The sequence below is a fragment of the Excalfactoria chinensis genome, chromosome 3 (assembly GCF_039878825.1).
Source record: "Excalfactoria chinensis isolate bCotChi1 chromosome 3, bCotChi1.hap2, whole genome shotgun sequence".
Classification (NCBI taxonomy): domain Eukaryota; kingdom Metazoa; phylum Chordata; class Aves; order Galliformes; family Phasianidae; genus Excalfactoria; species Excalfactoria chinensis.
The window spans coordinates 100,941,572-100,967,519 of NC_092827.1; the positions used below are offsets into that span (position 1 = coordinate 100,941,572).

At 42.8% G+C, this 25,948-nt stretch overlaps 1 protein-coding gene across 2 annotated transcripts in view; it reads right to left on the reverse strand.

Moving 5' to 3' along the window:
• RIN2 (Ras and Rab interactor 2) overlaps positions 1–25,948 on the reverse strand; it is a 59,916-nt gene continuing 33,968 nt past the window's right edge. Inside the window, exons 1-10 of one of the 2 annotated variants that reach the window (XM_072332972.1) lie at positions 25,149–25,269; positions 22,956–23,148; positions 22,046–22,157; positions 19,735–19,807; positions 18,861–18,952; positions 14,893–16,029; positions 8,325–8,630; positions 6,622–6,753; positions 5,013–5,176; positions 1–2,428 (exon numbers count right to left, since the gene is read on the reverse strand). In XM_072332972.1, coding sequence (XP_072189073.1) covers positions 2,114–2,428; positions 5,013–5,176; positions 6,622–6,753; positions 8,325–8,630; positions 14,893–16,029; positions 18,861–18,952; positions 19,735–19,807; positions 22,046–22,157; positions 22,956–23,148; positions 25,149–25,228 — 2,604 coding nt within the window. In that variant the 5' untranslated portion in view covers positions 25,229–25,269 and the 3' untranslated portion in view covers positions 1–2,113. Of the gene's footprint in view, positions 2,429–5,012; positions 5,177–6,621; positions 6,754–8,324; positions 8,631–14,892; positions 16,030–18,860; positions 18,953–19,734; positions 19,808–22,045; positions 22,158–22,955; positions 23,149–25,148; positions 25,270–25,948 lie in introns of those variants that run through there. The other variant, XM_072332971.1, reaches the window with a different exon arrangement.

A 25,948-nucleotide genomic window follows, 5' to 3' on the forward strand; every position in this document is an offset into this window, starting at 1 on the left:
AGGCTGCTGCAGGTGGCATTTTATTGTTCAGTATATAAATGAATTCACATCTAATGCCCCGACAAACCTGCCATCATATGGAAATAGGAAAGCTTTGTTCAGCAGTGAATGTCAGTCTTAACTTTGCAACCAGCGGTCAAGTTGCCTGCACGCTTCAAGTCAAGCATGATACATACGTCTCAATCTTGGAACCACCAGCTTCAAATCTCTTCCTCTGTATGTTACTTACTCTGTATCATTAACACAGTGCTGATACAGAGGTCAATACTAAAAAGGAAGAAGGATCAGTTAACTAATGTCAAGTCTTGAGAGCATCACTGCTGCTAACTAATATCACAATTACTCTTCTATTTTGGTCTTCTTAAGCAAAATTACTTCATGCACTGAGATCCTCACAAACTATTTTATGTAGCACAGTGTTTACTTATTGCAGCCTTCCTTGGCAAAGACTTGGAAAAGGAGCAACAGCACAACAGTGCGAACCATTCCTAAGAATGAAAAGATATTACAAAAATCACAGCACACATCCGGAATTAAATTCAGTATTACAATGTATTATGTGCAAAATTCACCATTTGCCTTTTACAAAATGAAATACAAACATGTGCCAGGGGTTTCAAATACATGGCAAACTAACATTACAAATGCTACAGATCTTTGTATGTACAATACACGTGTTGCTTGTGATGTATTTCTGCGATCATCTGCCCACAAAGGACCTGGAGAGAACTCCATGTCTCTCTAGGTAAAAAAAACAACACAAGAACAGCCCTACATGACTTGAGTAGGACCCACAGCATCACCCACAGCACCAGCTATCTTGCACAAGCCTACAGAACACACATATTCAATACCATTTTATCTTTGTACACGTAGGACTCTGACCTTCGCATGTCACCTACTGAGTAACCTAAGAGTCATGAAATGCTACAACATACTCTCCAGTCCGAAACACGTCTTGATGGTGCTGACAGACTATACAAAATGGTTAGTGTTCTCATTCCCTGTACTAATACATCTAACCCTCTGCTAACACCAGCAGTATCTGGGAGAGGTGCTGTCAAATCCCTCTGCAAATCTACACTAAGGTTTACACCTAAATTCCTTGCCAACCTTTGCTCATTTTCTGCAAGGAGCCTGAACCAGCAGACTAACACATTTTAATCCCAAATTCGGTTCTTAAATTCTTTCTCTGCCCCTTCTCCACATCCTCTTTCAACTTCCCCTTCCAACCACCCAGTTCTATCTAAAACAATGCATATGAACAACAATCCGGATAACGGTACCTAAAGTTCTGATAAAGGCACTGAAATCACCAGTGCCAACGTTACAATCGCATAACAGATATGTCATAAACTCTCCTGTAACAGGAAAAGAAGAGGAACCAAAGAGACTTTTAATGCAATACTCTAAAACCAGCAAGAGATTTATTCTTGTATATTAAGTGTTAAAATCACATGCATAATTATAGAATATTTTATAGTTAAAAAAATATTTTAAAAAACAACCCTGACAGTTTACCTGCAACTGCTATAAAATTTCTAGGAAATATATATAAAAACATGGAGCTTTTCTGTAATAATAAAAAAAAACAAAACAAAACAAAAAACAATTAGAAAAGGATGCAATCATCCAGGTAATGAGCTAACTGATGCCCTGCATCGGACAGTCTTGTCCAACTCACGCTGGTGAAACTGAGCACACACCAGAGAGTTTGCTGAAGTAATTATCTAACATACGTATATTTAAAATCAAACTGACATTTGGCTAAAGGACGAGCGTAAGAAAATAGATTTTGGCATACTACAGCAGAAAGAACTGCAGAGGGCCACAGTATAAAATGTTTCATTTCAAGCAAGTCTGTGGTACAAGAAATTCAGCTTCGTGGGCTGCTTACTCAAACGCTCTGGTGGAATATTGTGCACAACTAGCCATACGCATCGTTTACACGTATTATTGTTTTTTCTAAGCAACACTAGATGTGTCTGCACACATTTCGCTAGGCATTTATGGTTTAAAACCTGTATAGACTGTTTCAGCTCCTAAGGCAGGGAGCTAACAAGGCTATTTTCAACAGGTAAGCAAACAGAAGTTAAACTGTAAGTTGCTGGCTTTATGAGGCAGAGTCGTCGTTCTGAAAAATGGCACTGTAAGGATCACTGTTAATGCGCTTGTAGACAAAGTGAAAGACCTGGGGCTGCGGACGGCTGTGCAGTTCAGCCTTAATCTTCTGTGGGTAGGTATCTTCCGTCAGTTGCTGCCAGGTGTCGTCAACAAAAAGAAAGAGGCTATATTCTTTTGGGTTGTCCACTTTAAACTTCTCAGCACAAAGCTGGCATACATCTTCTGTAGTGATATATGGTCTTACTAGTAAGGTCTTTCCTGTGCATCCACTGTTCACTTCCTGGAATGCAACTCGAAGGTAGTTCTGTTGGATGATGAGAAAACAGATGTCAGAAAAAAAACCCCACACCAAACAAAACATCCTCTGAAAATTCAAGAGTCAGCAATGAACACCAAACCGCCTTGTGTTCTAGTTGTGAAACACATGCCACTGGTTCCTGTCAATTCTGACCACCCCGCGAACTGCGGAGCTGGTGGTGAAACTGGCAAATCTGCAGTGGGCATAACTGAAACTTAGCATGCCAACATCCCCCTTTCCTTGCTCTGCATTCTTAGCTCTGCAATTAGGAGTGAACAAATACAGCCCTAAAGACGTATGGAAAGCCCTGGTGATTTTCACAGGACTTCACATTAGGCTTTAACAGGAAACAAAATGCTGAAAAGCGAAATAAATATCTGAGACAGCACACCCAAGAAGATGCCGCTGATGCCACCACTGGGTCACTACAGCAGAAACTTCACACGATATGTCAAAAGCAGAAAAAAAGCCCCCTCTAATTTTAAGAAAACAAGGGTGTTGGTCCACGAACTACCACGTGATAAGCATCTCTTTGCACCCTGATGCTGTAGCACGCACCAGGTAATCCAGCCTCATGTAGGACATTTCCCTCGAGTAAATCAGTGTCTGAGTCTGATATGACAAATTCTGTAGGATGCCGAATAAGGCACAAAGAGATGCTGCAGAAAGAATAAACTGAAAGAATAAATACATTTCACTAAATTTAGATGATCTTGAGGCAAAAGCTGCATCTTGTTTTCCTCTGTCGAAATTGCCATAATCCCACATGTCTGACAAAACACATAATAACAAGTAATTAGAATTGAAGACTGTCTAAAGCAAACTAGGAAAGTGAGAAAGACCTGCTTGATGAGTGAGCTGTTACCCGTCTGAATGCTGAATAGAACAAGTATGCCAAACCTGAAAAAGTAGGGAGAAAAAAAAGCAGCACTGCACACTTCAGTTCTAATTTCTAATGTACTTAACGCACAGAAGGTGTGTTTTTAAATGCATGTGCATTCATGCAGGCAGGAATGCTCCAAGGAGAGGCCAAAGCTTGCCCATAGCTCATAGTGATAAAATTATTTATGAAGTACTGGGAAGTTGTGTTTAATCCTCATCAACTTATGGGATTTTTTCTTTTGATTGCCCTTTGAGGAATGGAGAATGAAGGTCTTCAAGTTTCACTAGGCTGCAGCGTAGAAGCACAGTGAGTCTATCCTGGTTTGATGGGAGAATTAGTTGAGCTGAAGTCACATAATGCCTTGTCATAGGAAAGGTACTTTATTTCAAGGACTGTAGGATGCAGAGAAAGAAAATGGAAAAGTGGCATTCTGAATAGGCAGCAGAGGCTCTTTTTTAAGAGAGACAACAGAAGAAGCAGTGTACAACTTCAGTGCCTTGCACAACTACCCCTGCATCCTCCCAGACCCAGCACAGCATCCAGCTGTACGGTTAGGTTGGCTGAAGTTGACTTGTTGCGGAAGGGAAGAGTAAATGGAATGCAAGATCCTGCCCAAAGAATCTTCTGTGATTTATCCATCCAGCAGAGACCCAAGAAGGTGGATTTTTCTACAGTGCAGCATTTTGTGAGAAAGAACATCAGATTCAAGTGGACTGAGACTCTTCCTTCATACTAGTAAGCATGATAAAGAACAGATCCCAGGAAGATGGACCAGCTTTGTGCACTGGCCATGGTTTGGTACTTCTGTTGACTAGCTCTCCTAAGAGAGGAATTGCACAAGACTGCTTCTTTTCTCAGTTCCTTTCTGTTCAGCGTTGATCTGTAGCTCTTTATATGGACACTGGTAATGCAGAAGAAGCCTGAGCTGAAAGGATTCATTACCTTCTGGATTATCCCACACCTTCACTTCTCAAGTGCTCAATTATGTCATAAATTATTAATGGTTGTCACTAGAAACTTTGTGCTTTGTGTGAACCGCATACAATTGAAAACAAATCAGTTAATCCTTCCTTCTTGGTTACATCATCTTCCTCACTTCAGTCCACAGAATCCCATGGTTTTATGTGGAAAAACACGCAGGCCTGATTTTTAAAGATGAAATAACTGCAACTTTTGTTATTCTTCAGTTGAAGTTACTGACCTACTCTGAAAGAGCAGTAAGAAACGAAGAAACAAACATGAAGACACCCACGTTATAGAACGCCACTCCTTGCACTGACTTTAAAACTGTACATGACTACTCTCCCACCCCTCCACTCTGCCACCTGCTGTTGCCACCATGAGTTACTGGGGAGCTGTGCTGATTCACACACCACTGGAGTTCCAGATCTGTTCTTTTTAGCAGTAGAACATATAAAAAAGCTAAATTAAGAGATATGATTCAGTTTGTCCACGTTCCGAGTGACTTAAATAGAAGGGTGGTTGGGAAAAACATATTTGTTACTTTCTCCAGACATCATAATTGAACCCTGTTATAAAGTACAAAGACTTCAGAACTGAGGAAAATTTGCCAGCCCTATTCTCAGCACTGCTACAACCCAGTTACCTCATACCCCCCAGGGCAATCGTAACGAATCATAACTCTCAAATGGGGATTTCCAACATAACAATTATTCTTGACTTTTCTGCTTAAGCCCTGAGCTCTACCTGAAAATCATCAACGGAAGGTATCGTCCTGTTAGTCGTCCTCCTTTTGTGCCACTGCCTGAGAGTATCTCTGGCTTCTGAACTTAGCAGTCTGGCAGCTTGTTCCTCCTGGAAATTCTTGATCAGCGAAAGTGCTCCATAAGCGCTTGTCAAGTAATAGCCTCCTGTGAAGGACAGCAAGGGAAGAACTTCTCAGAGCAGTCACAAGCACGATACTGCAAACACAGTTCTTACATATGTGATAGTCCCTGTATCCTACTGTCAAAATAATAATACATCGAAACAGCTCATTAGCCTGCTAAATATTGGACAGTATCTTCTTAGCTGCGAAGAGAGATGTAGTAGTTAGACAGAGTCCACATTATCAAGCACTAAAACAGTTTCTAACTCTTGGTCCACTGGTACTGGGGACAGCTGGTTCCTTAAAGGGCTTATTTTCCTCCCAAGCTTCAAGAACTGATGACATAAACATCTGTCAACTGCTTAATATAATGAAAGAATCTACCCACTGTTCAAGAACATAAAAGCAATAAAGTAATGACAGAGTTTGACGCGCACCCAGGAAGCACATCAGAGTTTGATCTGTTTTTTAAGAATAAAGATCTGCTTTCAAATAGCAGTCTCTTGGCCTTTAGTTTTGCAACAACTTTTATACACACAAGACCTATGAGCCAAAGTGGACAATGCATTACATTTAAACAGCAGAACCCCACAGCACTAAACAATTTTCTCCTGTACAGCACAGATCTCCAGCTGATGCTGAAGACAGAGCTGACCAATGGCTGGACTACTTGTGTTGATCCAGCTGGGAGGAATCCCAACAAGGCTCTTCCGTGCATAACATGTAAGAGGATACAGCAATTTCATTAAGCCAAAAGACAGTAGAGATGTGCAACAAATACACAATCACAGCTGAGTTTGGTGAGAAGAACCTTTACACTTCCTCATCAAATGAGGGATTCTGTGACCTATCAAAGGCTGGCTGAATACCTTTTTGTCAAAAACATCATCAGGAAAGCAGAAGGGAAGGGCCATTTCCCTCCCTCTAGCAGATTTCAGCCAATCAAGTGTGCCTTAGGAAACACATTCCTAGGGCTAAAAAAAAACGTTGTGAGAAACAAATATTAGCAAGAAGCAAAGATCATTGAAGGGGATGCATTCTTAAAAGCACTGGCCTGGCAAAGACTTCTCCAAGAAGTTTTTACTAAGTACCTGAGCCAACCTCCATTACGTGTCACAACTTAACTGAAAGCTGCAGCCCAATAAATACCCTCGGGATATTTTCAGGCATTGAAGGATAAACACATTTGGCATCTGCACAGTGCATGTGCTTGCTTGCCAAGTCAGGATGCCTCCTCCTTCTTAGCTGGAACCAAAATATTCCCTCATAAGGTAGTATATACCAGTATATACCCCTGGTCATTCAAGCTTATATGCTGCAAGCAAACCAACTCTTTCTTAAACGATGCTACTGGCATCACTGGCATCAGGATTCCCTTTGAAAGTATTCCTACTTGAATGAAGTAAAGATATTGCATGGTGATGCAAAGTCTCCCTTCCCATGCCCTTTACCCAGTTCTAATAAAAAAAAAATATTAACAAATGTTACCTTCTCCATGCAGCAAAGATGGATCCAGCAATTCCATCATGTACTCAATTTCAGTATCCAGCTCCAGCATGTCACACTGAGCTATTACATACGTCAACACAGGCAAGAAGTCATCAGCTCCATACAGCCTCCCTGTGGTGAAGGAAATAAGCAGCAATAGACAAACTTCACCTTTTTCGCAGGTTCATCACTTGAAAGTAAGGAATGATTTTGCTGCTTTTCTGATCAATATGTTTGCATTGCTTCTGTTAATAATGTATGGCAAAGAGAATGTCATCTGGCACCCAACAGACAGGAGACCAACACCCACATGAACCCTATTCTTCCAACAAACACAAATCTGACAACATGTGCCTTGAAGCATGCAAGAAAATGTAAAGACTGGGCTCAGCTTGGCATCAGTTCAACTGGTCAGCTCCCAGAAGGCTGTGCCCAACATCTAGCCTGACCTCCACTCTCATTTCTAACACGGGCTATTTTTTAGCGCAGGAACATCCACTTCCTGGGAAGAAGCAGTCACTAATACCTGTTTGAGTTTGAATCCCAGCAGAGAGTCTTGAATATAAAAGCCTATTAAACTTCACATGGAAACTCAGCTCTTTTCCTTGACTCAGCATGGTTATAAGTACCACTGCATCTAATGCAGTCTAATGCATCATCCCTAGATTTGGCTGAAGTGTGTTCACTGTAGAACCGGCATAAAGACCACTTGAAACCAGCAAAAGCAGGAATCGCACCTTATTCTTTGGAGAAACTGCAGATGATCTGAAGGCTGACCTAAAGTTAAACCAGCTAAAGCATACCCTCCAAATAGTACAATGTTAACTGGCTGAGAGCGCATGAAGCAGACACTAACAGGCACAACTGGCTGTGCAAGAGTTAGCCAGCAGCAGTCTCTTCACAGTTCTCTTCTGTGTGTTGGAAACGCCTTACTCAATGAGACAACAGCTGCAGCACTTCAGGCCAAGATTTACAGATGCATTTTAAAATGCAGAAGTTTGCACAGAATATAAGTTGGGCAAGACCTTGAACCTAAATGCACTTCAGACCTAGACGTGCTTCGATCAGCACCATGTCCAGCTTCAGATTCGGTGTCCACTTAGAAAACAAGCTGCCTTCCACCAGCAGCAGCTTTTATTTGCTTAGGGAAAAGCTTACCCTGTGAGCAGCACCGCTCACCTTAGCTCATGACCTACCATAGCAGCGTACTATAGTCTACAGGCAAAAGAGTAGCACCTATGCATTAACACAGCACCCTTGCAGTAGTTTTATTGCATACTGTAGTTGTTCTACTGCATGTTGTATTTAATTACTACACTGAAATATTGGGTGCACCCTCAATTACAACTTTCCAGACAAATACTCACTTAGACTTCAGTGTTGAACTCAGTGCTCACACACAGGACAGCCTTTCTGGCAGTTCCAGAAGCGTACGGTTAAGCAAAAGATTTCTATTTATTTAATTATTTTAAGCTGCTTCCCAAATCTACTTCACACTGAATCTGCAGGTGTGCTGCCAGATGCATTAGGGATAACAGGAAAGAAGAAGGGAGGAAGAATCCCTCTCAAAAAGGCAAGGTGACATGCTTTGAGAGCTCTAGGACAAGACGTATGTTGGTAAAACCAAGTGGTTTAGCTTCCTACATTAAAACACAACCCCAGGTTTGGAGCTCAGTGAGCTTGAACCACAAGCAGCACCATACCTGAGTTATTCTCCATAACTGTATAAATCAGTTTGCAAACTCTCAGCAGCAGCATGACTTTCTTTTCAGGCGAGTACATTTTCTGCATGGTCATGAACTTGACTTTAATCTTTTCAACATCCACGAAGTCTGGTGTTGGAACGAACACACCCAGTTCCTGAGGATTCCTCTGCCGGACCAGCTGCAGGTTTTCCTTTAGCTGTTTCCAAGAACCATCTGCAGTATGAAACTCTTTCAGCATCGCTTCTATGTGGCCCTTCAATGGCTTCAGAATGCATTTATGCATGGCTTTCTCCAGGACAACATCTGCAACGGGAAACACAAGGCCAGTTGATTTCCTCCTCTAGAGCAGTGCTAGAGTTAATATAACCATTCCCAAGACAGATACTGCAGAGAGAAAAAAAGGCCCCACAATTGCCAAGACCTATTTATTATACAGGCTGAGTTTCCAGATGTTTGTTAACAAGAAAACAAAGACGCAGAACAGAATCTGTATTTCATTTTCATTTACCACAATCTGGTAAACAACAGCAGAAGCAAACAAGCAGGAAAAAAAACACCACAAAAAACCCAAAACAACCCCAAACCACCACAAACCCACAGACTGAGCCCAAAAAGAACAAAAAGCTGCAGCTCCACTTGGCTTTTTTTTTTTTCTTCTGTTGGCCAGAAATCTGAGTTTCGTTTTGCTGTAAGCTTAGACTAACTCCCAAACTTCAAATAAGACACAGCCAAAACCATAACTCTTATCTGCTTTGGCAAGAAAACCCATTCTTTGAGCACAGTTTCAAAAACTACAATTCAATCAAAGTCTCCTAAAAAACTTGACTCAGCTTTGTCAGCTCTTTATGAACTTTGAAAGATTACGGGCCTTAAGCTATAAATGAAAACGCAGCCATGTTTTTGTCTCGCTTGAGATTTCATCACGCAAGCCTGCATACAGCTTTGTCATCAACTTTGTTGTTGGGCAATAGCGTGCACGTGGCACAGCCACTTGTTCTTTTTCATATTCCTGTTCTACTCCACTTTTTCTTTTAGAGTCTCTTATGTTCAAAGCATGGACCACATCAACAGAGAAAGGTCTTTGGCTAAATGTTTTCCCTGCCAACCTGTATTTTATAAGCTAATTTCCCCTCCACCACTCAGTATCCCTATGACACGGCTTATGTTAATAATTAGCTCACACAAATTATCTGTACCATGCACAAACCCCACGAGCACAAAGGAAACAGAGAGCCCTTCAGCATGATGCGGGCAGGCCTGGAACCACAGGCAGGCAGAGAGCACAGATGCCAGTTGGAACATTAAAACTGCAAACCATTTCTAAGGCTTGGCATTTCTTATTTCCAATAAGTTTTGTCTAATTCTGTTTTCCTTGCCTTATTCTTTCAGATGTTTTTTCCTTCTCTTTGTAAAAGCCTTTTTTCTTTTTGGGTTTTAACTTCTTAGCTCTTTTTTTTTTATCCCCTCTTGTAGTCCCTGTGCTTCATACGTAGCCTTTTTTCTGTTTTGTCTGGCACGCAAATAACAAACTACCCATAAAGGCATCTGGGATCTCTGTCATAACACACTGCAAAAGATGCTGGAAGGGAGAAAATATAAACATGAAGAGCAACACTTGCTTTGATTTTCCTCATTTCCCTATGGCCATGAGACACAGTGAAAGGCAGATCCAGCTTCACATCCAACCAGAGCCACCAACCAGACCCCAAGTGGCAGCACTTCAAACAAATGATCCTTATCTATTTACTCTGTAGAGCTAAACAGCCACGTCAAACCCTACAAATGGACTCAGCACTCCACATAATCACCCATTAACAATAATATCCAAACAATAATTAGCATTATAGCATCTCCAGGTTGCCAACTGAGCGCTGATCCTTTAAATTAACCTCTTTGCATTTTTCCAAGACACGAATCAGCAAATTCATGCTTACTGCAGAAAAAAGCCAACTCTTTCCAAACACCCAACAAAACCATATCGGATGTCCAATAGGCTCCAGGGCACTCAGTGTTTCAGAACTAAACAGTCGCTCCTCAGACTCAAAAACAAGAAAAGGAATGGAAAAAAAAAATATATATATATATAGTTTAAGAATCACTTAATGTTCCTGAAATGATCTTTAAAAATAAGCCTCTAGCCTCAAAATGGGAACTGGAAATGCTTTGATAAATGAATTGTGAGGCCAGCCAGCTAGTTTCGTTGTGACTTGTGGAAGCACATCTGTATCCGACGCTGACATGCCGTTTTATTTTTTCCACTGCAAACCACACAGCTCTGATTTTAGAGAAGACAACATATCAGTAACAGCCAGTGTCCTTACACGCCCTCCTACAATCCTCTCAATTCCCCACTACCAACTCGTGCTGCTCCACTGAGATCACCTACTAGCTCCCAGTTCCTGGATTTATATGCGTGCCCTGTTTATCACCTAACATTGGACTATTCTTTGGTAAAGGGATTCAGCAGAGAGGCATTCAGTGGAGGATCCACTGCAAAAAGCATTGCCTGGGATGCTAAAAGCAAAGGGTTGCTTTGGTACGCCATCTCCACTGGTGCGGATCTTGTAAGAGAGGCAAGCAGGCTCTTGTTCATCGCTGGTGAAATATACAGCTAATGCTGGTGACTGTGCTGAAAAATAACGTGCTGTAATTGAGGATTTGCTCTGTCAAATAGTGTTAATGTGCTCTTCGTAGCTGTTGTCATTTCTATAGAAATAAACAGGAGGCATTACTTTCAGCATGACCTACAGGATGGCCAAGTGCCCAGTTCCTGGCAGATGTCAGCACTGACACATAGCTAGCCCACGGAGCAGACAGGGACGTCTCAAAAGGAGCAGTGTTTGGAAGTAAGGCTTCACACACCCACACATCCTGCACAGCCCCGTGCAGTGGCAGAGTCTGAGAGACTAGGGAAGAAAATGGTCTCCGAGATGAACCTTCCCTTGCTTTGCCTGCAGAAAGCACACCAGTGAGTCACAGACACATTTGTTCTAGGTTTGTTTTGCTTTAATCAGACAAGCTGTGGGCTGTTCAAAGCTCATGTTATGGCTGCATGGTAAATGAGTCCTCTCTTAAAAAAGCAGTAGTAAAGGAACAGGGAAAGCCACAGAACAAATCAAAGGGATGGCCAGGAATGGGAGAACCAGACCCACTGCCTCTGCTCAATGTTTTTACCACTGCTTCCTGCTTACTTTGGAGAAGTATTCTTCAGTGACCTGGAAGGAGGCTGCAGTGAGATGGGGGTCAGCCTCTTTTCCTAGGTAACTGTGACAGGATGAGAGGGAACAGCTTTAAGTTGCACCAGGGAGGTTCAGGTTGGCTGTTAGGAACAATTCCCTCTCCCAAAGAGCAGTGAGGCAGTGGCACAGCTGCACAGGAGTGGTGGGGTCACCGTCCATGGAGGTGTCCCAGAGCCGTGGGGATGTGGCACTGAAGAACGTGGGCAGTGGGCACGGTGGGGTGAGTTGGGGTTGGTGATCTCATTGGTCTTTCCCAACCTTAGTCATTCTATTATTCTAATGAGAGGGGTAACTGATGGGAAAGCCACTCTTCTCAACTCAGCATTGAAAGGTACAAGAATAAACAACTGTGGAAGGGGAAAAGAAAGAACAGAAACGCATAAGCACCTAGAAATAGCACAATGCTAAAGCCCAGCCAACTGGAGGTTTTGAAGAAGAAAAAATGGCGCATCGTTCTAATTCCTTTAGGATAACAGCCATGGAAGAAGAGCAGGTGGTAGTCTGTATCTTGACTTTTTTTGAGACCCCCAACCCTATTCTGTGCAGCTTTCCTAAGAGCAAATAAGGGAAATACTGTCTAGCTGTGGCTATTATAAGGAGGGTACATGAATAGGTACATAAAATGCTGCACTTGCTGAGAACTCACCAACAGTTTACTGCCAAACAAGAAACACTTGAAGTAAAACACCGACTCTCCACAATAAGAATATAAGGGCAACGAAAAAAGAACAAGATGAAAAGTGATTAAGCACGTCACGGAAGAAAAACTGAATTTCAGAGTTCTGTGACTATTTCAGCAACCATTTTGATGGGGTCTGAGAAAATAACGTCCCCACAGTGAGACGTGCTAATAACAGCAAGGTCATAGTCAAGTGGCAGGAAGCAGACCTGGCTTGACTGTGGTCAAGCTGGAGGTGCAGAGACCAGGCAACCCCACAGGGAATGTAGGGCTGGAAACCAGACCTGGGAAAGGGGATGAATAAAGTAAACCCCTCAATCAGTGAGATACCACATGATAGATATAAAAAAGCTGCTGCAGCAAGGACTGCTGATGATTTCCACGTCCACAGTCAGTAGAAATATGTACAGGGAGGTAAAGTTAGGCATGGGAAAACCTTTCTATGTCTCAGAAGAGTCAGTAGGCTTTCTCTGGAGGTTTGGAACTCCTGATCATCAGTGGAGGCTTTCAAGCACTGCCCAGAGAGGCTGACCCATAGGCACAAGCCATTGTGCTCTCTTCTGCACTCATCGGCTCCTCCTGACTGACCCTGATCCCCTGTCACTGCACTGTCTTGCTCCTAAGAGCTCTCCCTGCATCTAATATCCCACACTGAAAAATCCATCATGCATTAGAAACAGAAAAAGAGATAACAGGCAGCATTCTTTCCAGGCAGCTTTATATGCAATCGGCTAAGACTTCCTTGCCAAATTCCTTAAAGCTGACCATTCCTGGCCTAGGCCCAGGTTCAGGCACGGGGACCCTGCCTGACCACATCTGACAATGGTGACTGCTCACTCAGCACCAGTGACACCATCACCCAAACACCTGCTAGTTGAGCAGGATCTCCTCTGTCCAACCCAGCTCATTCAAGTGTGGATGACTTTCAATATGTTTTGCATTTACACTTGAACAATAACAGCCAGATACCTTTAATTCCATCCCTACACTGGGAATCCTACTGCTCCAGGAAGGCCTACAGTTCTGTACTGAAACAGTCAAGTAAAAACCTGGATAGCAGGCAGAGCTGCATTTTAAAAGTTCTCTACAGGGACGACTACATCTTGCTGTCACATAGTTATCTGCTGAGATCAGCAACATCTGATGCTCCTGATTCACTCTGGCTGCTTCCAGGCTCCAGCAATAGGCAGCAGTTGTTTCAAAAGCAAGTTCATTTGTTTAAAGGCATCCCGCTTTACACATTAATTGCACATAGTCACACGATCAGAGCTAACTTTGTCACTGAAGAAAACCAATGTAGCTATTATGTCTCATAGCTTCAGCTACTCCCAATTACTAGAACATTTAACAGCAGACGTTCAGAGACTCAGTCTGACTTAACCACACCCTTGGAACAAAAACTGCAAGCTAAACCAAGCTTAGACCAAACTGCTAGTAAATACAGCTCTGTATTCCTTGTCAAACTGCCAATACTCTGCAGAAGGCAGAGGAAAAGGCCCCAAACACCCCTGCTCCAATTGCCTTTTTCTTCCACGTAACACCTACTTAATATACTGCTTCTAAGGAGTCTCAACTTGGAGGACTCTCAGTGTATATTTGCTCTACCAGTGCTTATTACTTTTGCTTGACTTTCCATAAGTGAAGTTCAGGTTACATGAAGCATTTCCTCTCGGTCAAGGACAGACTGAAATGTCAACATAAAATCACCCTCTACTGCCAGAGAAAGAAGTATCCTGCCAATTTTGCACTGGGCCAACAGTTGGGACACTGGGGTATAGGAGAAAAACAAGCAAATTAGGACTGAAGTGAGCTCACAAGGAAAGTATTTTGCCCCGAGGGATGTTTACCTCCTGAATGTGGCTTATAGGCTCTTTTACAAATACAGCTCAGACTCAGCAAGACAGAGGGACAGTGGGATTTTATGCAGCAACAATGATTTCACTTTGGTGGATACACAAGTATCTCCCTGTTGATGAAACATGTATTCAACCCTATAGCTCATCTGCAACCTTTTATAACCACATACATGCAACAGAGAGGTATAGAAATCCAGAGATTAGCATCCCCTTCTCCTACACACATTTTGTCCTTTCAACTCTTATCTTTTCAGTTTGTTTCATCTGCAGGGAGAGGGCAGCTTTGCTTGGAGTGAACAAGACTGGATGAATGAGATTTATTCCCACAGTAAATCGCTACAGAAAGCCTCTCTGCTCTTAACTGTCACCTCTTTCTAATAAATTCTAGTTCTGCAGCTACCATGCATACTCAGTGTGCTGCTGAAATTGCCCCAGTTTTGGTGCCAGCATTTCAACTGTTTCAGCCCAAAGGAGAGGGAAAAACACGCACCGACAAAGAGATCTTGCAAAGTTAGCACTGCAGATTAAAAATAAGACCATGGGTAACGAGTCCTATCACTGCTGTTGCTATTTTAAGGATACCTCTTTATAAACAACTTGGTAGCACCAATGTGAGTTGCCAGGTTTTTGCCTTGTTGCTGTGGAGTTTGTAACATTTTTTTTTAACAACTGAAATACTCAATGTCTTGAATCCTGACAGTAAAATTAACCCTATCTTTCCAAAAAGGGTACCACGATTAACACAGAGTACACGTTTGCCTACCTTCAAAATACAGCACAGTATTCCTTACCTATTTGGTCCTCAGGAATCAGCGATTCGATTGGGGGATCAAGTTCAGAGCTTTGGGACAAATAGTTCTTAACTTGGGTCATGAACTGCCGAACTGTTTGCAGCATATCTGTGCTGGAAACGTGGCACTCCTTGTTTTCCTGGAGAAAGCTGATATAGTCCTGCACCAGGCAACCAAAGTAAGTGCGTTTGTCCCGCGACATCTCTGCAATCTTCTTAATCATTCTCTTTTCGGGGGTCATGAAGGAACTGAAAACTCCACTGACTTTCCGTAGCTGGGATTTCACAATCTTGGGGAGAACAAACGAACTGTTCCTTTTCTTCTTGGGTTTCAGCGGAGGTGCCATGCTCTCTTGGTCACTTTCCCCCTCAAAATCCTCCAGGCTGCTGTTAGTGTCCCCCTCATAGCCAAACAACGGCATGCTCCGATCGAAGTCCAGCGAGTCAGAGGAGGAGGTAGAAATGCTCATGTCGCTCAGCCTCTGCCTGCCTCCATTCCAGGGTACGTGTGACTCAGAGCTGCTAACTGCAGTCTTCTTGGCAGCCGCTGGAGCTGGCTGAGGTGGGGGGGTTTCACCTACAACGTCAGCAGCTGCGGGGACACGCACAGAATTGCAGGCAGGTTGAATTACGGCCGTGGGCTTTGAGCTGCCGCCCTCCACCTCTGCGCAAGCAGCCTGCTTCTTCAGCCGAGGAGGCGGAATAGGGGTTGGTTTACTCCGCAGCAAATCCAAGTCTCTCTCTTTCTTATGGTTGACTGTTTCTGGCACGCTCGCCTGCTTTATAGTCCTGGAAAGCTGTGGACTCGTGAGGACGCTATTAATAGAAGGAGGTGGTGGCCGGGGTGGGGGGGAGCGAGGCCTGTCAGTACCATTCACGTCCTGAGATTTCAGGCTCTGCCTTTTCAGACTTCCAGTGACATCCTGGCTGTGCACTTTTAAGAAGAGTGGATTAATGAAACACAGAGCTCCGTTGGTCTGGCTGCACTCCAGTTCCAAAGGCGTTCTGGTTCGTATAGAATGCACTCCATTTATAAGGCAGAGCTGACGCGAGTCTTTGCAAGCACTGTCTGAAGGCCCAGGCTTACGAGGAGGTGAAGCATCTGAGGGGCTGCTGTTAGCTGGAGAGCTCCAGAAGTCTGAAAAATCAGCATTGCATTAGTATAAGAATGCAAAATAGCACGCAGATGGCTTTCAGAACGTTCAGCTCTACATAACCAGCTTCACGTAGTAAAAAACTCAGACAAGCTTTTATTAATTCAAGGAAAAAAAACCTACTGAGCCTCTGAAAGCACTACCAGATGTAACTGCATGCTGTACTCATTTATACATACCGTAAGAATTGCATAGCTTCAAATCAGAGGACAGAGTTAGGCTTAAAAGTTAGCTGAGCACCAAAGAAAGGAATGGATTCTGTAACACAGCAACCCTTACGAACATGAGGCTAAAATGAGCATGATCCCATTATTAGCATCTCAGTCAGGAGTAAAGCTAGATCCTCAGCTGGTATTAATAAATCCACTCCATTAGAGACAACAGAACTGGGCTGTTCAACTCCAGCTGCCACTTAAAATAACTCAAAAATTTTGGCTTGGTTTCCTCTTAAAACGAACAAACTAATGTAAAGATAGCTCACATTCAGCTGCACTGGGTGCACACAGTCTTCAGCCACGCAGAACAATTGCTGGTGTCTTTTTAAGAGAGCTGCCCTGCAGCCCCGTGTTTGCAGCGGTGACACAGTTTGTCTGAAGTTTCAGACACTCAGCAGCACATAATTAGACCGAACATGCCATCCCACACCAACACAGTGTGAAAAACCTGTGCTAAACCAGCAAATTTCAGCTGCTGCCTCTTAGCCCAGCAAAGCGTCAGCATGTTTGTGAAACTGAGTCAACAGTAAAGCCTATCAGTTTGTAAAAGTACAGAGACTGAAACCAGACAAGCCCTCAGGAATAACCGCTGCATCTAAACAAGTGAAGAACAGCAGAGGCAGGCTTTGTTCAAGTTTGCCAGTCTTGGCAAGGCCCCTTCTCCTGGAGTGTTACAATACCATAAGTTGATCAATGAGTAAATGTGGGCCCAAGGGCATGAATACCCATGGTAGGTCCATGCCTGACACCTGTACCTTACCTATGGGCAGAAGATAAGAAACAGCCTGTGGCACAAGCCACAGCCAGAGAACATACATGAGGAAATACTTTTTTTTTCTCCTTACAGAGTCACACAACATTCCTGTTTTGTTTTCTTTTCCTGGCACCATGACTCTGCATCCTGCCTGCAGCACACATAGCACGTGAGCTGTTACAAACAGGTACCATGTATACAAACACTGCTGCAGGTATAACAGCAGGAGAGGCCAAAAGAATCTGAAGCATGAAAGACTTCTGACAGGAGCAGGATGTTTTCTTCTGTGCCTGCTTGTTGTAAAGCTCATGGTTAATAGGAAGGGTCCCTGGAAATTTTTTTTAGCATTTCTTGGGTCCACAGCATCACAGAGCTCACTTTTGTGGGCTGTTTTGCAAGCGGACACCAAGAAAACCATCACAAATCCAACTTTGCTGCTTAGTATTTGCTCACAGGAACCTCAGACTTAACCTGGTATGTAGCAGATAATGGATCCCAAATGCAACCACCAGTTAGTTAAAGGCTGATCCAATCTCCTCCTCAGTATTCAAAGGTATTAGCTTAAAGAAACAACACACTAGACACAGACAAATGGTTCAAGAGTAAGTAAACCATGCTGCTTTCAAGTACTGAGGACAAAGAATGTGGTTAGTCTGGACAGCTTGCTCAACATCATCATTCTCTTCCATCAGATACTCAGATGACCCTTGAGGGTCTCCAAGGTGACACTGGGAGACCATTTCCATTGCCTTACATCTCGGTCAGACCATTCTTTTTCCAAATATTTACCCTATCAGCAGTTAAATGTTAGCCTGTATCCACACTAAAATCCACACTTCCATTTAACCGCCTCACTTTGCAGACAAGAAGTGCAGAAGACAGTTTCTTCTCTCAAACAATTCCTGATTGTCAGCCAATACAGCAAGACAAAATGCAAAGCAATGCAACACCTGCCCTATGTATGCCGAATAGCCCTGGAGAGCCTTGTGATAATGCCCTGATTTACTGAGGGTCCACTTATAAACTAAAGATGACTCAAAAATCTGCCAGGACAGAAGACTGCCCAGTCTAACCCTCCCTTCCTGCCAAAGGAAATGAGGCCATTCAGCACTTTGCAGGAGTTGCTCAGTGATTCATTTGGGTTGCGCCCATGTTTCAAATCCTGCCAGCCTTTGTATCTGCAACAAGCTCAAAGTGCATTTTACACTGAGCCTTTAATTGGATGCAGCAATTGTGCTACTTTCAACCGAACCAACATGCATGGATATGTTCTGTAGATGTTATGTATACACCCCTCCTTTTATTCATATGCTACTGCATGAAGCCACAGATGTTGAAATTGCCCTCCTCAAATAAATAATCACGTGTCAGTCTGAATAGAGGGGTTTATTAATAGTGAATCTCAGTTCCTAAACTATTCCATCAGCCACAGCTATTTATCCAGCTAGTGCTTGCTACGTGAGCCTGCAGCCAACACTCACCCTTGGAGGACAAGCTGCATCAAATGTTTGCCTGAGGATTTTTAGACTTGCTTTGCAGCAGCTTAAGGGGCTACACGGGAGGGAGGGAGGGAGAGGAAGGAAGGGAAGGAAGGGAAGGAAGGGAAGGAAGGGAAGGAAGGGAAGGAAGGGAAGGAAACAGCACTAATAGAGACATGAATATCACAGAAGATAAAGAAGGAAGAGCACTAAGGTAACTGCTTGGCAAGTACAAGGTTTGGCCATCCCAGTAAGAGAAGCTGCTTTTCCAATGAAATTTGGATCATCACTGACAAACGGACAGTGATTATCTCCTCAAGCTTATAGTGATGCTACAGGGAATGTCATCTATGTAGATGACTACTTACTCAGTCCAAGCTGAGCAATCTCTTCAAGTTCAGCTTCTGTCTTTGCTGCAGCAATAGCATGAGGCAACTTCAGGGTGAATGGAAGGACATCCCTGTTGTGGAACATAAAAGTAAATATGGTTTTCACAACAACATCCAAAGTTATAAAATACCTCGTTTTCAACACAGGCTGAGATCCAGTTCCTACTTCCTTCTTGAGCTAGAGCAGGTAATGAGAGCCTTAAACAAACAGTGCATGGTGAAAATTTTACCAGTGCCAGGATTCCTCCACACTGAAAACTAGTGTGAAGTTCAAATAAGTTTCAAGTTCCCAGTACTCTTCTGAGGCTCACTTCCACAGCCTCCCCACCCTATATTTTCTCCTGTTGCAGCAGAGTCTCTTACATCTCCTTTTTTACAAGTATGCCAGCGAGATGCAAAATGCTATCAGCCTTAATGTTATCTTTTGAATACACTGTTAACTGATCACCAACTTGAATACCAGTTCTCAGATTAAAAATCTAAATGAACACTTTGGCATCTACCCTGAACACTTCTAAGCTAGGATATACCAGTCTTACTCTGCTCTGGGCTGAAAAAACAACTTATATAAGAAAGTCTTAGTCTTTTCTCACATTCAGTTTCTCAAAGGGAGACGCATGAATGGTGAACAACACAAGCCAGATCTAGTGTAGAATGTTTCAGTTTTTAAGGGACAGAACTACTTAGCCCTGTGTACACTGTGCGAGTACCAACAGTGTGTGTCTTGCCCACCTCACAGGTAGTAACATATCCTCAAGCAACAGCACCTGCTAAACCAGTAGTATAAGTACCTATACATAATTAAGAGTAAATGACAGCAAATAGATTCCCATGGAATAGAAAACCATCTTACCTACTAATACAGTAGAAAGCAATGAGCCTGAATAAATCAGCAAAACTTATTCCAGACCCCTCTAAGGAAAATGCTGCAAAGAAAGTTACAACAGGTAAAGAATCACACATCTATCCACTTTTTCTTTGAAAAGCTTAAGTATATGTAAACATCTCTATTTCTTCCCCTTGAATTACTAAGTTTGCACCATCAGACTTGATACTATATAGCTAATTAAGAACAACTGTTAGGAAGAGTACATGTCATTGCCACAGCTTGTTTCAGACATAATGGACAGACTTGGTGGTGAGTTTCTGCGTTCCAAACATGTGGTCTAACACCTGGGAAACAGATCTAGTGCTATTAGAATTGCACACATTTGGGGGGGGGGGGGGCGAATATTAACAACTGAGGCTTTACCTGTTTCTAAAGTGCTTTAATCTCATTGATTCCAGTGAGAAATCTCACCCAAGGACTGAAAGATATCAAGGAAAAGCTCCTACACTGACACAGTCCAAATCTTCTACCTCTGCACATGGCTGAGACCAAGGCACTGAAGAAAGATCATTTACTAAATACAACAGTGCCAGAAGACAGGCTCCTTATTTGGTCTTAAGACCAAATGCTGGCCCTGAAGAACTTCAGACAACTTCTACAAAGGGTTGAATGTGAAGTCTGATTCTTCAGCCCAAATGAGAGGGGTGAATCTCTTACACAGGTGCACACACAGTTCCAGTTCTGCAGGCAGAGGAATTCGTTTGAAATTCATCTCTCAAGGAAAGTACTTCCAGCACTGCAGAAGCTTAAGATATTCAGACTGAAATCAGGCAGAGCTCCTGGCTTGGTAGAAGACAGAAGCCATGCAGAAGCTTTGGTTATGCTAGCAATGCCTCTTGGTGAGAAGCAGCAATGCAATTTTATCAGTACTCCATGCTGCAAGGTCAGCTTCCCAAAGCCATATTCAGTGATGCCGGAACCCTAAGTCTGCATGACATGAACCTGAGCAAAGTCAGGTACTCCTCTTTTACATAACCATTACACTGAAGAACAGGCCAAGCTGGCCATTCATGCACCCAAGTAAAGGGATTTCTTTAGGAGATGCACTAACACCGCAGGTAGTCAACAGGCAGATGATCTTGGCATGGGGAAAGGTTGTTAAGAAAAGGTGTATGTTCAGATCCCAGACTGTGTTGAAAACCTCAACTAGGAATGGTGAGTAAAAAAGCATCAGTATATACTTCCCCCTTGTGGTAAAACTGCTCTTGAAAGATAACAACATGCATTTGCTGGAGGGTAGGGAATTAGTATAACAAGCCTAGGGACACAGCCATAGATCACACACATTAAATACATCCATACTACAGCCAGTTACACTGCTTTCCACAAGTGTTAAGTCACTTATGTGCAAGAGTCAGGCTTGTGGCTGAAAAAAAATCCAGGACCAAAGAAGGACAACCATATCACTGGTAGTTTTTTCTTTGTTGTTCTTTGTAACTGCAACCAGGCAAACAGATTTAAATCTGTTGCTGGAGAGGAAGAAAAAAGCTTGAATGAAATTAGCTTAGGCCAGTGAGAAAAATCAAAGCTTCAGGGTGGTTTGACTGAAATTGTCAGTAAGTGTCTGAAGCTTTCACTGTCTTGATAAAATAAAGCCCTCAGATCTGCTTGCAGTTTCTGCATCACATACTGTCATTACCTGCAGCTTCTTTTCTTTGTTCTTAGAACTCAAACATTTTCACATCCTCTCTCTAAAGCAATTAATACAGTATTGTTTGAATGCCATCATTTGCTCATTTCTATTAAAAATGGAATGAATACCAGTTAAAATACAAATCAATCATGTTGTTATTGATCTCGCATCAGAAGCAGATTTGTCAAAGGGTTTAAACCCACTGATTTACTTCATTTACAAAAAGGAACACAAATTTATAGACAGAAAGTACAGAATCTAACATGAAAACATGAGGACAATTCATTGGTAGAAGACAGCATTAAAAGCCAGTGTTTCTACACTAGTGGTTAATTACACCTCGTTACCAATTAGTCGACAAATCAGCAACGCCATGATAGAAACATTCCATTTTGTTGGCAGAAATGCGGAGCAAATGGGGGCAATTATTTTGAAAAAAAAAAGCATTCTGTAGCTGAGAATTTACTCTGTCAAATAGCTTTATTATGCTCTTTGTAGCTGTTGTAGTTTACGTGGAAGGAGGCATTACTTTTGGAGTGACCTATGTATGAATCTGAGTATTTTCTGCTGTGGGTTTTGCCAATTCAGACTACTCCTGGCTCATACCAGGAGGAAAATAGATGAAAATTCTTGAGAACTTACTGTATGTGCTTTCTTTTATTGCAAATTCCTTCAGGCAGGACCCACAGTCACCTGGCAGACGCAGAGATATGACCTTCTTCAGCAGTTTTGAAGATTTCCTAACCAAAAATATCTGTTGTAGAGAAAGGAAAGAGATACAATTTTAGCTTCATCACGGGTGCCTTAACAGTGACAGATCTGACTACAGAAGGAACTGTAATAATCTCACGATCACAGATATTCTTTATAATACGCCTCACAATTTAATTCAATTCAATACAGGAATCTACCAGATCCAACAGGTTGGTGCAAAACAGCAGTCAGTTGTTTAGAAAAGCATTTCATCTTGCTGTAACAGATATATGATACCAAGTTTGTTATGCCCTTTTGTGAGCTCTCTAGTTTAACACAAAGCAACCCCCAGCTTTGAAGTCAAGCTGCAGAATGTGGAGGACACTGATGGAGTACTGCTGTGTTACAGCAGCCCACTCATGCAATTCTTCTGCACCAGGATACAAAAGCAGGCCACCAGCCTTAGCTAAGCAGGGAGGGCCTGGTTTCTATTACAGCACCCTAACATAGGCACTAGTCAAGGACAAAATCCTTGTTCTGTCTCTCTCCATATGGTGGAAATGCATCTGTTACAACGCTGGTCCAACTCCAGCGCTCTAATTGTAGCAGTCTCAGCTGCAGAGGATCCCTAACTATTCCCAAGGCCAAACCTGTCCAGCTGCCAACCACTCAGGAAGCTTTCACTTGACGACTTATCCAATGCGCACACAGAAGCACTTTTGTGGGTGTTGGTTTGGTGGTGGATATTTTGGTGTTGCTCATTTTAATGCAGTGTGTGAACATGCATTTACTTGCCTGTGCACGTAAGTTTTGTTTTACAACAAGCAGCTGTATCAATAAAATGCAATGATCTTCCTACCCCAGGAGGCTGTGCACGCAGAATTTCTGTGGCCTCGGCATCATTCAGACCAAGCTGGAGCCACACAGGGTGAGTATGGAGGAGCTTGTCCAATATGCTCAGCTTGTTGGATAGGCTGTCATATCCAGAGTCCCGAGGGCAGCCTTTTACATCCTTTTTCTCTGGAGAGGCATTATCCATGTTCTTTACTAGACTGTGAAGAAACAAAGTTATATGTTAGTCTCTTATGAACAGTCACTCAGTTCAGCAAACATAGAGATCAACAAAACTAATGGCACTGCTGGCAGCCTAGCCAGTTATTTCTTCTATTTAAAACTGATATCATTAGTATGCATATTCTCTAATCTGTATGATTTCACTCTTTCACTTACCCCCCAGTTTAACAGCTAATTTTAAGATAAGCTCTAGCATTCTTCTATGAGCTTGCCAAAGTTCAGCAATCACTTCAAATGGATACAGATATACGTGCCTATGTAAACTACCCCCCTACCTCTCCAGCACAGATAGGCTTCTCTAAGGCACAGCTGCACTGATGCACAATGGCAGTCCTTTTTTCTTCTGTAGTCTGTGCTCTAACTTCTCAGCATATGTACATCTTTGCAAACAAAAGTCCTCCTCTCGCAACTCAGAATTACACCTCTCACAACAGGCAAGGAATCAGATAGTTATACTCTTAATTCATTTGATTGACTCCTCTGCAAAGAATGAAAGCAAAAGAAAAGCCAAACCAAGTGTGACTGGGGCAAACTATGGTTCTTTATTTTTTATTTGTGGCAGGTTAGCTAAAGCTCCTCCTAAATGAAGCAATGAAGGTGACGGGTGCTAGTTTTGAATCAAAAATCCAAGGAGACAGAGTACTTCAGGAGCTGCTTTTGCTAAGCCGAATTTCTCCATCACTTGTGCACAATAAAACACCCAGTACAACTGCTTGTGTCACCTGCTCTGACTTTTGAGTTTAGAAGTACATCCTGCCATCCTTCTAGGGCTAGAAAACACTGCAGAGCAGTTGCTCCAGTAACAACACTCCTGAGGCTGCTATTAGAGTACAGATAAAAGCTAAGCAAACCAGATATCAAGTCAGAAAAGACATCAGGAGCCGAGGGTGTGTTCTGCCATCACAGGAGGCCCTGAACAGCAGAGGGCAATGCAGCTGCATCTCCCTGCTGCAAACTGACTCAGCTCTTCTATTTCAGACAGGCAGGAAACTGCCAGCTACTGTTACCAGAGCAAGTGCAGAAGAGGCTTCACACAGTAGCACTGAATTATAAAAAACAAACAAAACAAACAGGGATGACAACAACAAAAATCCAATAACTTAAAGTCTTGTCTTGGTTTTTCTAGTGCTTGGAAGCATCTTACAGTATATCTAGGGACAGGGCTATAGAGGAAAACAAATGGGGTGGAGAGCTGCTTGATCTTTTAGATTGCATGAGAACATTCAATATTTCATTACCTGGATCACTTATCACCTAGGCACCTTCTCCCTTCCTTTTGATCTCATTTCTGTTTGCTCACTTATGACATAATACCTTCTAGATTTGCAAGGCATCTAAAATACCTTCCCTCCCTAAGTGCCAAAAAGCTGCCAGTATGCCTTCCAGGGGCACAGAATATACAGAAATATTGTGTGCGGAAGAGAATTAGTATTTACGTGTTATGACAAGGCACTGAAACTGCCACAATAGTAGTTCTAGGTTCTGTTTTCTACTACCGTCCCAGCAGAACCCAGCACTGTAGTACATGAAACTCCACAAAGTCAACTCACGAATTGCAGCAGTGTTTTCATGAGCAGGATCTGCAGGAAATACTGTGCAGAAACTGCCCACTCACCTTCAGAACGGGCTACAGCCAGCAATGCTACAGACCAGAGATAGCTGTGACAAAATGAGTTATGCACAGACTCTTGCTGCAAGTTTAACTGCCCAAGAAATAGTAACTAAACACATTGCAGATGAAATCCATGAGAGGAAAACAACTTTGCCTATGAAAAAGAATTGCATCACATACAGAGGAAGGTGCAAAACTGGTATCAGTTACGAGGCCAGGTGCTGCTTTCTACCAAGAAAGCTGAAGTTAGTCAGAGTTTGCAGACAAACCCAGGTCACAGCGCTCCTCTCCCACATGGGTAGCTTACTGTTGTCAAACACACCCGAAGTTCTACAGATCCAAATTAGAATTTGAACAAGGAGTTACCAGGTTCTGTGGTTACCGAGGCACACAGCTCCTCCCTTGTGCTCCCATTCATGGAGAAACACACTGCGTGAGTTTGTCATCTCTTTGACTCTAATATAATTTAGGACTGGGATTTGTGCGTTAATTCTCTGGAAACAACAGTATGGAAAGAAGAACCACATGAAATCCTCATGATCACCTGATTCACTGAAGTGTACAGAATAAGAGGTTGCTGTGACCTCTGTGCACCAATACAACGTGCCGCGTTGTGCAGCAATTCCATTGCTGATGGTGGTTGTGGGGGTGCTCTGTGTTTGTTTGCTTTGTTTCATGCTAACTCCCAGAAACGGGCAGCAAAAAAAGGATAAAGAAATGGTTAAATCCTAGAATTAGGATTGATCACTGAAACACACATCTTGATCACAAAGCCAGTGCTGCTGTTCAGCCCTACCTGAGATCTTCCTTTGGTCTGTACCTCTGTGCCTTGCTCTGACTGGTTAAAATCCAAACTGGGACTCCGCCAGACTTTCTGCATTGACAGACACTGGCCTAGAAGAGATTTCTCTCTCTTTGGGAGTGCAGTCACAGTGAAGGTGCTTACATGCACAAACCACCATGATGACCAACACTGTTCCATGCCTTTGTAGTGTTACATTTAAGCAGCTCTATGATTTACCTCTGCTCTTCCTATGAAAGGTGAGATCATTTATCTGCCCTTCTGTGAGCATGAGGAGAGTTGAGGGAAGGACATAGATAACCACACCTGCTTCCTCACTATGGAGAAAGCTGGTTATCAGCACAACCTTGGGCTTAGCACGTCA